This window comes from Mytilus californianus, unplaced genomic scaffold, assembly GCF_021869535.1.
Source record: "Mytilus californianus isolate M0D057914Y unplaced genomic scaffold, xbMytCali1.0.p SCAF_6, whole genome shotgun sequence".
Classification (NCBI taxonomy): Eukaryota; Metazoa; Mollusca; class Bivalvia; order Mytilida; family Mytilidae; genus Mytilus; species Mytilus californianus.
In genome coordinates this window covers 101,712,793-101,725,028 of record NW_026262712.1, presented here as the reverse complement: position 1 = coordinate 101,725,028, position 12,236 = coordinate 101,712,793, and the positions used below count along the sequence as shown (strand labels likewise).

At 30.6% G+C, this 12,236-nt stretch overlaps 1 protein-coding gene across 3 annotated transcripts in view; it reads right to left on the bottom strand.

Annotated features, from left to right (window-relative positions):
• The window catches only part of LOC127706757 (transforming growth factor-beta receptor-associated protein 1-like), a 78,191-nt gene that overhangs the window by 45,953 nt on the left and 20,002 nt on the right, over positions 1-12,236 (bottom strand). For all 3 annotated transcript variants that reach the window (XM_052211419.1, XM_052211421.1, XM_052211420.1), the window contains 10 exons: positions 8,374-8,534; positions 7,172-7,304; positions 6,748-6,843; positions 5,460-5,564; positions 4,707-4,892; positions 3,756-3,949; positions 2,633-2,701; positions 2,105-2,177; positions 1,756-1,890; positions 335-435 (listed from right to left, as the gene is read on the bottom strand). In XM_052211419.1, coding sequence (XP_052067379.1) covers positions 335-435; positions 1,756-1,890; positions 2,105-2,177; positions 2,633-2,701; positions 3,756-3,949; positions 4,707-4,892; positions 5,460-5,564; positions 6,748-6,843; positions 7,172-7,304; positions 8,374-8,534 — 1,253 coding nt within the window. The remainder of the gene's footprint in view (positions 1-334; positions 436-1,755; positions 1,891-2,104; positions 2,178-2,632; positions 2,702-3,755; positions 3,950-4,706; positions 4,893-5,459; positions 5,565-6,747; positions 6,844-7,171; positions 7,305-8,373; positions 8,535-12,236) is intronic.

Genomic DNA, 12,236 nt, shown 5'->3' with positions numbered 1-12,236 from the left:
ATGTGAACATTGCTCATTTGAAGCACACTTTTAACAAAGACTAAATAAACTCACAACAATCAATTCAACTTTTCTACTTGAATTTACTTCATTCAATTTTTATGTTTAATTTTTTGTTAGAAAATAATCATACTGTAGCTTATTTTCACAGCTTTATGAATTTGGCAAATACTGAACAAGAAATCAACATTACATTGATACCAAAATACTAATTGGGAGTCATGCCACAATCATTTTCTTTTAAGAAACATCTATCATAAAATTTAAATTACTGAACACATAATTTTCAACAGACAATGATTTTTTATTGAAATGGAAACTTTTTACTACATACCTAGCCTTATCCATTTCTTCTTTCTTTACATTATTGGTTTTGATGAGTCGTAGCACAGCATCTAAATATAATACAGCTAAATGGGTGTGGTATTTTTCTTTCTGAAAAAAATACAACAAAATGTATGGGATATTTTTCTTTCTGAAATAAATACAGCAAAATGGATTTGGTATTTTCATTCTGAAATAAAATTTACAAACAAGGATGTACATGTTGTAATGCTAAGCATATCCCCACTCTTAATTCAAATAGTCGGAAAACAGGATGTAGGAGTCTGACTGATCTAAAGCGCACACACGTCACAACTTATCACGCCAAGCTGCTGACAAAACACAAGACAATTTTATTCTTTAAAACCATTGTATACACATTGGTACAAAGACTGAAATAATAATACATAGTATACAAAATAAATTGTGCACAGGACAAGATAAGAATGTTACAATTACTATACAAGATTATTTAGTTATTATAATAGAAAAACAAATAGACAAAGGCTAACCAGGAAGACCGGATAATGAATTTATAACCTTTATAAATTTACATATATTTTTAAGCTTATTTCTATGTGTTGTTTGTAATAATTTACAAAATTTAATTACATTTACTCTGTTACAATAACAATTATCCAAAAACAGTTTTCTTGAGTCGTCTAGGGATCTACAATTCAGAAGAAAGTGAAATTCGTCACCTAATTCTTGACATTGAAATAAATTACAATATCTCCTTTCTCTATCTAAACCTATCCATCTACCAGTTTCAATTGGTAATCTAACCAAATAAGAAGTCATTCTGATCAATAGTTCCTGAGAAAAGTGTGACAAAATATTTGTTTTCATTCAAAATATTGAAAAAATCCATAGTATCCACAAACAGGAAGTAGGTGTCTGAAAAATCTGAAGAGTTCACACACATTACATCTCCTTATTGTCAAGCTACTAACCACATATAAAGTCATTCTGTTCAGTAGTTCCTGAGAAAAGTGTGACAAAAATATTTATTGGAGGGGCAGACAAAGGGATTTCAATATAAACACAACTCTAGCAGTAGAGGGTATAATAATAATTAACAATAGCTGTAGTATTTTTCTTTCTGAAAAAAATACAGCTAAATGGATGTGGTATTTTCTTTCTAAAAAAAAATACAAATAAATAAAGGTGCTACTTCTCCTTCAGACAAAGAATGTCATAAAATATAAAACTTCAATACAAAGCGTGCATTAGACACTTTATATGACGATCTATATACATGATGGTCTCATTCATGTACTTTTCAGTGCCAAAAAAAATGTGTGATATAAATTGGATACTGTTTAAGACCCAATATCTCTTAAATAATCCTAGCTTTTACGAGTAAGAATAGTGTTTGCATATTTTTTTTCAACAGCTCTTTCCAACATATGAGAATAAGAACAAACCTACCTCTAATTTTTTCTGAAACACTAAATATTCAAGGTAGGTTATCACAGCTATAGGGAATCGGTGGAGGTAGTCAATCACAGTATCTGGTCTCATCCGCTCTGAAGGGGGCTCAGTTGTAGGTCTGTCTGTAAATATCTACAAATCATACAATGGTTTTAAGTACAAAATGTTTTACAATAAACCTCTGCTAAAATTACCTAAGGGCTAATATAGTTTGTTATTACAATATTATACTGGGAAGTTTGCTTAAAAATATATTGTCATTATGTTTTACTGGGTTGAAAATTTTAGTAAATAGATGCAAATTTCTGTTACAATTGTGCTTTATATTTGTTTACTATACACTTACTCTGACTCCATTTTCTTGATCTTTAGACAGTACCCAATCAACATATTTCCAAACTAACTCATGGTCATTTAAACTGTCAAATAAAATATTAACATTTGTTTTATATTGACTTAGACTGTTAACACAGTGGTATGTCATTTACAGCAAAATAAAATGTGTAATTATTTTTACTGACTGCCATTTCATGGCTTTGTATTTGAAACTGAGGTACATGGCTTCAATGGCATATTTTAAAAATAATAATAATTGCATTATACAGTTACTTGCAAAAACAGTGTTATCAATTGTGCTTATTGTGTGTGTATACATATAACTATTTCTTTGAAGATGAAGAATTCTTCTAATAATTTGTGTTTATAATGTGCACATGTGATAAACCTTTATGTTTAATTTGATATACATTGTAGAAACAAGGCAAAAATTTTAAATCCAAAATATGGAATTAGCTTAGTATTTTATTCTTGAAGTATTCAAATTGTTCAGCACCCCTTTGAGGTTTAATTTGTTATATAGAGAAAATTTACTTACTTAGCTAAGTATTCTATAATAAAATTAATGCCTTCAAATGATTCATCTTCTACTTCACCATTACATATTCTACAAAAAATAACATATCATTAAACAATGATGGGATTCATCTTCTATTTTACCATAACATATTCTACAAAAGTTAACATATCATTAATCAATGGGATTCATCTTCTACTTCACCATTACATATTCTACAAAAGTGTATATATCATTAAACAATGTGAATCATCTTCTACTACACAATTATATATTCTAAAAGAAATTACATATCATTAAACAATGTAGAAAATGCACAATTACATCATTTTCTACTTTGCACTGAAAAGCTGTTCAGAGGTGATGAGCTTACAAAGCACATGGACAGACAGAGGGTTGAACAACAGGGTGATTCCTATATACCCCACATTGGTGGATTGTAAATATAGAATTCCAATAACTATTTTCAACAACATTGACTCCTGAGTTAGACAGAAATTACCAAAAAAGTCCATATTAACGCAAACATCCAACTCTTATTCCTCTTTCTCTAATTCTTTGGGAATTTAACCCTTTCCTGACCAATTGTATAAAAAAATTTAATCAACATGTGGTTGCCGATGATCTCAGAAGATTATTCGATGAGTTTAAGGGTCATAACCTTTATCAGCTCACTGGATGAATCAAAATGAGCTAACAGGTGCTATTGAAATTGACAACTTTGTGGAATGTGGAAGGCACGCAAAGGGAATTTTTGTTTATCAAAAATGAAAATTTTATTTGATAATTATTTGAGAAACAGATTCTTACATAGTTACTCATGGATTATTGGATCTATCCAATCTCAATAGTTAAATCATCAATTTTAAAGTCCTCGCCAAGGCCTTGACTTTAAAATTCGATAATTTAACTATCTCGATTGGATAAATCTGATAATCCACTGGTACCAATATAAGAATCTATATTTCTACAACTGGATTCATTAAGTGGATATTGAGCATTTTAAATCAATAATTTCAGATCACCTTAGCTGACAGTATACTTACTTGACCCAGAGAGCCAGAGCTTTATCGTGTTCACCATGTACTTTATATAACAATCCTAGAGCATTATATCGTCTGTATTTATCTAACTTTGTACTTACTTGACCCAGAGAGCCAGAGCTTTATCATGTTCACCATGTACTTTATATAACAATCCTAGAGCATTATATCGTCTGTATTTATCTAACCACTCAACAGAGTCTTTTAAATCACAACCAGTATCTACAGCTATAAGTGGAATCAATTCGGGAGAGTCTATTTCAGCATATAGTTTTAACAATGCTGTATCTATTTCCTGAAATTAAAATATCAACCAGTATAATAAATGATAATATGACAAATCATGTGGTATGATTTGACTGCTGATATGATATTCTCTAATTATCCAGCTGTTCTAATAAAGGAGTAGAGCCAGTAACTGCAATATACAGCCTCATAAAGGTTTTTTTTTTAAACTTCAACTGTTTGAGTAAATTTAATGTGCATGCTTTGCTAAATGTAATACTTTTAAAAGTACAATAAGAAAACTTGTATATCTACTTCATATATTGTAAATATATTAACCTGAAATGGGAGTAGATTTCATTTTAGAAATTTGTCACCTTTTTCTACCTTTTTCTTGATTTTATATGTGGTGTCACCCCTTGCCAATTGAAATTTTGGTTTAAAAGTAAAGAATATGGTATATAAAGAATATTTCAACAAAAAATATGAGGCTGATGGGTGGAGCCATTATTAATTTTTTAGAAAACTGTCATATGAGGACTTATCCAACTTTCTGTACTAAACGCACACCTATTTTCATTACAACTTAGTCAATTATACCTTGGATCAGCTATCATACATCAGGACATAATTACCAGTTTATTTGTTTATTTTTATGACAATAAAAAAATCTAATTGCCTTCCTAGAAATACTTTTTTTTTGTAAATTTTAGTTTCTCTATTTGTTTCTCTGTTTGATTGCCATTTATTTCTTTTCTTATTCTTTTTCTTTTTTTGGGGGGAGGGGGCTTTATGTTAAAAGTTTAAGACTTATCTGAAATATTAACCTGTTTATATCCCGTTCCTGTGCCTTTAATATCAGCTAAGTATGTACATAGAAACTGTTTGTATTCCTTTAACAGATCTTCTTTCCCTCTTGATAACTGGTTAACATCAGCCATCTCATGAAGGGGTGGCACTGACCGGGTAAAATTACAGTTTGATAGTAAAAGACGAGGATATAAACTTATAACCTAAAATGAAAAGAATTTTAAAAACATCATATTACTATAATGTTTAACAATGATTCAAATGTTCAAGTATTCATATACTTTTCTTTCCAGTACTTCAAATGATAGATTTGGAATTTTCAAGTAAAGTTTCATTAACCATTTTGAATTTTGAGAATTTCTTTATTTGTTATGCCTTTGTGAACAAAACAAACAATGGTTTTGGTTCAGTAAGTATCTACATATAGAAAATACCACAAAGAGGTGCCTAATGCTAGAAAATACAAAATAAAAAGCCTGAAATTCTTTTACTTATTATTATGTTATTTTTGAAATAAATAATATCAAGCAATGTTGTATGAATTCAGGTACTTTTTTTTATGTATGAAATAGATTTAATATTCAGTCCAAGGAAAATTAGTTATCTATTTATTAGTTAAAAACAGTTAAGTCTTGTTTTGTTAGTTTCAATTATCATGAAAATCGTACCAATTTCAATGAAATATCCCATTGACGACTAGCTTCCAAGAACTATTTTTAAAATATCATAGAATAAATGCAAAGGATCTTTGATATAATAATTCTCATTACCTCTCTAACATCAACCTGACTATTTTTAAACAGATCCATAGCCTCCTCTAAATGACCTTCAGAAAATTCTATAAAAGCTGCCTGTTGCTGAAATCTCTTAAATATCTAAAACAAAATGATATAAGTACTTCCAATATTTGATCAATATCACAATAAACAGTTGTTGCACAATAACATGATTATTGTGCAAAGTAAAGTGTTCAACTTCACGGCAAAGTTTTATAAAAATGCTTGTTTACTTTTCAATAATGTTATGGTATTCTATATTCATGAAAAAATTGATGATGTAATGTACAACACAAAATCTATACTGCTATACAATAAATTCAGATATTTTATATCTTCCAAAAAATATTCCCTTTCGAACTTTAAATGTTTTTAGTATCAGCGTACTCCAATCATTAAAGACCTCAAAAAATCACAAGAGGATTATGGTTTTCTTACAGATTCTGTGTTGACAAGATCTGGCATGATAAACGATATTATCCATTGTATAAGATATTAACTCATGTAAATTTAGTATTGCCGGTTCCATAAATATTGTACCAAAACCCCTTTTTCAGACGTGCATCCTAATTTATATATCTTTATTTGAAGTCAATTCAAGAACAATAAAAAAACATGTTGAACTATGAACTATATAGCACCAATGATATCCCTTCTATAACTTTTTAATAAACAGGAGGTTGCAGAGCCATGGATGTGAAACTGATTCACACACTAAAACATGCTCACATGAATGTTTATACCAAATTTCAGGGTGCTCTGAATTGTAGCTACTATGTATATTGTGACGAAAACTGCCTCCACATTCATTATGTTTAAGAATATACAAGTTGATGAGCTATGAATGTGAAAATTTATCACATGGTATAGCATATTCACATAAAGCCTGATAACTTATTTTAGGAAGCTTTGCTTTTTAGTTCCGGAGAAAAATGTGATGAAAATTTCATACATGGTATTTATATGAAAGAATCTATTAGTATTCTGTAAATAGGAATTTGATAAGCAATGAATGTTAAAACATCTTAAAGCATATTCACATGAAGCTTGCTACTTAATTTAAGGAAGCTCCGATTTGTAGTTACTGTAAAAAAAGTGAATAAAGTTTTACTGGACTGACAGAAACATGGGAGGATGGAAAGAAGAACAGACTGACAGACATTAATAAGCATACCCCCTTCTTTGGAGCAAAGTATATTGACCTAATAACAAACTTTAACCTTTGTCGAAAAAGTAAAACCAGTGTCTTTGCTTTCTTTATAGTTTTGAGTTTCAACTTTACCTTTAAGAATTTGTCCCTAGTAAGTCCTGCCTTATTTGCATTTTTAGCTAATTCTAAAGCCTCTGTGACTCTCTTGTCACCCAATAATGCTTGAACCTGTAATTAAACATTAACATTTTTAGCTAATTCTAATGCCTCTGTGACTCTTGTCACCCAATATTGCTTGAACCTGCAATTAAACAATTAATATTTTGTTCATCCTATAAGATAATAAATGTATGAAATCTTGCTTAAAATAGTATATTAAGAAACATAAGAAATTGCAAATAATATATAACTATAATTTTTATTTTTTTTTATTCTAGAACTCTGCATGAGTAAACAGAGAAAAATAACAAAATGGGTAATTTTTTATTTTTTTAAGTAACTCTTAGAAGTGTTTCACAATAATGAAAAATTACAGTTTTTTTTTGGAAATACTGACCTGTTTTTCCCATGCTACAGGAACTAAAGCATATATTTCTCTACCTGAAGCTACAAATAACTTTCCATCAAAGTTCCCTAAATATGTACCACCTTGAAATGGAATAGCCTGTTTTTGTTGTTGATCTAATATACTGCAATGAGAAGGTAATAGATGGCTTGAAGTTATTTTGTTCAGATAATGGATTTAACAAGTTCGTTCTAATTTTCTATAAGAAAACTATAGGTAAAACTTTAGGCAAGTTTCCTCACACACAAATAGCACTGTCATAGAACACTGTGAAATTCTGATGAAAACAAGAATGTGTCCATAGTACATGGATGCCCACTCACACTATCATTTTCTATGTTCAGTGGACCGTGAAATTGGGGTCAAAACTCTTATTTGGCATTAAAATTAGAAAGATCATATAATAGGGAACATGAGTACTAAGTTTCAAGTTGATTGGACTTCAACTTCATCAAAAACTACCTTGACCAAAAACTTTAACCTGAAGCGGGACAGACGGACGAACGGACGAACGAACGGACGAACAGACCAGAAAACATAATAACCCTACTACTATCATAGGTGGGGCATAAAAATCATTTCTGTTAAAAGCAGAATAACTTAACAATCATTTTATAAAAATATCACAAAAGCCTCTTAAGAAAATAAATGTTGTTTAAAAGTCATGAAAATTGTTAACATCCTTCAGTATGATAAACTAAAATAAAAGTGATAAAATAATCTGTAAAAATAAGAGCAAAAATCAATTACAATTTCACAGTAGCACAATAAAACGGCAAAATAAAATATGAACAAGAACCTTTCATGTTCATAAATTTATACTGATGCCTGTTAAAGCAAAATATTGTTTTAGTATGGCTGTTGCTAACAAAAAAATAATGAGAGAGTGTCAAAATGAGGCAAGTTTAGTGGTCAGACTGCATATCTTTAAATGCAATAGGTTTGAATCCTAGTGCAAATAAATAAGAACAAATTTGAATACATTATTATATTGAACAGGTTTTTTGCCCCACAATTTCAAGGTTAAAAAAATTCAGATCATTACTTTCCTTTTTTGTACAAACCCTTATGCTGTGCTCTGGTCAAAACTCTTACAATGTAACTACTATGACATACAGGAGGTATTTAAAATATTTTTTATAAACTTGAGATAAAATTAGTTCTACAAAGTCTGACAATGACTGAAATATTACCTATGAACTGTAATGAACTCATCATTCATGGCAACAATGTATGGATGGACATAGGTCATACTGACAATATTCTCTGACCATTGTAATGGAGGTCGTTGTGATATACCATCAGATGTCACAAACATTCCCAAAGCACTAGGTCCACTTAACAGAAATTCTTCCTACAGAGAAAAAAATACAGGTGTAATTTACATTATCTTTTTTTGAAGTTTTAAATTTTTGATTGTTTAACTTATAAATCCATATGCCGACCATTTTCTCTGTTCTTTTTCATTGATGTCACTGATTACTTTTTAAAAGAGGTTGACCATATATCCTTTTTTCAAGATTTGATGACAAAAGGGGCTGGTTAACTTTTCACTGTGTATTATTTTTGCTGATTGGGAAAATACATGCGAAAAAAATCACTGTATATCATAATTTAGATGTAAATAACATAACCTGATTGACTGACAGAGAATCGATAACAAATAAATAAGAGAACTACAAACTAAAATACACATAGTGTAGAGAACATTCAAGGAGAACTACAAACTAAAATACACATAGTGTAGAGAACATTCAAGGAGAACTACAAACTAAAATACACATAGTGTAGAGAACATTCAAGGAGAACTACAAACTAAAATACACATAGTGTAGAGAACATTCAAGGAGAACTACAAACTAAAATACACATAGTGTAGAGAACATTCAAGGAGAACTACAAACTAAAATACACATAGTGTAGAGAACATTCAAGGAGAACTACAAACTAAAATACACATAGTGTAGAGAACATTCAAGGAGAACTACAAACTAAAATACACATAGTGTAGAGAACATTCAAGGAAGTTAAAGTATGAACATTGCTGGGGCATGGTAAATAAGAGAACTACAAACTAAAAAACACATAATTCAGAGAACATTCAAGGAAATTAAAGTATGAACATTGCTGGGGCATGGTAAATAAGGAAGGTTTTGATCATTGTTATGATGGTATAACACAGCATTTTTAAAGCATATGGCAGATTTTACAGTATTGTGTTCTGCCTCCTACTTCCATGATAAATAATTAAAGAAGGCAAAACACGAAAAAAAATTATATTTTCTGAAAATTTATTATCAGTAGATCATAATTCTTCAAAAAAGGAGTAAATAATGTAAGAGATTATTGAATGTTTGCCAAGGAAACAGGGATACCCACATTTTCTCCTTTTGCACCCTGGACCTAATTTTCATTAATTTTGGTTTAAAGCCTTTAACCAGCAATAAAACCAAAATAAATTCTAAAAGGTAAAGGATTTAGGAAGATATTCAGCATCTTACACATTACTATTTCTAATATATTAGTGGAAAAAAAATATGTTTAAGATGATGGACATGTGACATATGGAAAATGGGACAAAAAGTTTATGTTTTTCAAAGTAAATGACATCTAATACACAGTAAAAAGAATTGAATAAGTATAAAGTTGCATGTGTTGCCAATATTTACTTTTTACTAGTTTAATTTGTGCCAAATTCTTGAAAGAAAACATGTTTTGAATTAAGGCTGTTGCTAATGTGACGGAGACAAAAATGAGTAACGTTAGCGACATTTGGACATGTCACATTAGCAACAGCATCTTTAAAAAATAAAATGTATGCACACAGTCGTGCTTTATAAATGCTTTGAGTAATTAAATTGTACAGTCTGGTTTAGAATATCTAAATATACAGAATGTCATTGGCAGGTGTACTTTGTATCAAATGAATACACAAGAAACCAATTTGTAATAGTAACATTAGCAACATCTTCTTCAGTAATACATTAAGAAAATTTGCTATCTAGATGGGTCGCACTAAATGGGGCCAAAATTGTTACAGGAGGTGAAAAATAAGATTCATGATATCTTTATCGAAAAAGTTTTAAGATGTAACTGAATGATTCTTCTAGATCTGTTCATATCTTTAGTCGTGAACTGAGATGTTGATATGATATGAGTACCAAATGCAATAAGAACTGTTCTTTGTACCAGACTGACACACCAGATTTTATGGATGGATGGATTAATTATTGTTTAAGGTCCAGTGTCAAACTAGTATGTGCACATCAGGACGAGAACAAGTTGATGTAATATGATCTCTGCTTTGTACTAGACCGACACACTTAGCAGGATTTTCCACAAAGACACATTATACAGACTCTGTTGCCTCTGTAAGCTGACCTTTGCTTTTGCTCCTAGATGCTGTCGGCTTGGATGAGAAGCAGCAAAGACCATTTTAATGTCTTATTTTATCTGGCTGGGGATTGAACCTGCAACCTTTGGCACTCAAAACAGAAAGGGGGATATGGATTATTTATGAAGCACAAGCCAAAATGCCCATGTAATGTCTGGCAAGTTAAAATCAAACAACAGAAGAATGAACAATTTCAAATCAATTCGCAGTGAAGATGGAAATACCATAGTGATCAATGCCTCAATGACTTTCACCATGGATTGTGGTAAAGAAAGTCTTTTGTAGTCTTCAGAACACCTTGCTTTGCCCATTTAATTCATGATGCATTTGCATTCAAAAGTCTAAAATACTGCCTAGAAGCTAAAAAATATTTTAATGTTTGAAAATTTATCGTCTCTGTTAGTTCTGGAGGACTTCATCTGAAAGAAAATAAATTGAAAATATTACTGGTATATGAATACAATTTAAAAAATGAACGACTATTAAAATTTTTAAAATGTATTGAAGTACTGCCTTCAAATTTACTTCAATCAAGACATAATTTTTTGCCGAATGCTTTCAGTATACATGTATATGGTAATTAAAGATATGTTGTCATCATTAATTGTAGCTAGAACAGTTCAAGTTACCATCTTCTTTTAATGATTACCCGAGATTATGCTAAGATAAGCCTGAAAATCAAATGTATGTTTACCATTTGGTAATTTTGTCTGTGAGCAATGACTTTTATGCCAATTTTGACAATTTTAAGAACTGGACTTATTTTGGCAATTAATGAACTAAGTTGTTATTATAAAAATAGAAGATGTGGTATGAAGCTCTTCGAAAAGGAAAAAGAATATTACCTGCAAATATATATAGTAATGAGCGCCCCTTCATAATTTACTGAGGGGGGGTAGGAGAAGTCCTGATCCCGAAATCCCGGGCTTAAAAACATGAAATCCCGAGGTCCCGAATTTAAAAAAACTTTAATCCCGACATCCCGAAATTCGAAAAAAGAATTCCCGGATCTCGAAAGGATCAATCATGAAATCCCGAGCTTAAAAACACCCGATCCCGGAATCCTGATAAAGGACCTACCCCCCTCATTACTATATTAGGCGGTTTTAATTTTCTTATATAACAACACATCAACAATTACTGTCCCAAAGTGACGATCGCTACATAAAAATCTGTCCATCTTGTACCGTTCGCATCAAATTATTTAAAGAAATGTATTTTGATGAACTAGAAGACTCAACTGTACGTAAAATATGGTCAAATCTCGTTGGGAGATGAAAAACCACAACAAAAGTTTCTTAATGTGACATTTAAATGACATTACTTGATTCAACGTTTTGTTGTGAATGTCTTTTTGATGGACGGAATACAATAAAGGACCTCGTGTTACGATATAACAGACAACTTACCTTCTTTGCTTTCCCATTATGTGAGGAAACCGGCTCCGCATCCATTTCTGCAAAGGGCGATATCATAACTCCTATACAGGAGAGTTACAGATCTAAATATATATTGCTCACGTGACATTGATTTGGACGGAAACGTAGAGCAGTAACGTTCGCAAAAACTAAAACAGCCAATGAAATTGATTCCGAAAGTCCTTTGACCCCCTTTCGTCATCAAAATTCAATGTGATTGCTATTTATATCAATTATTTATAAA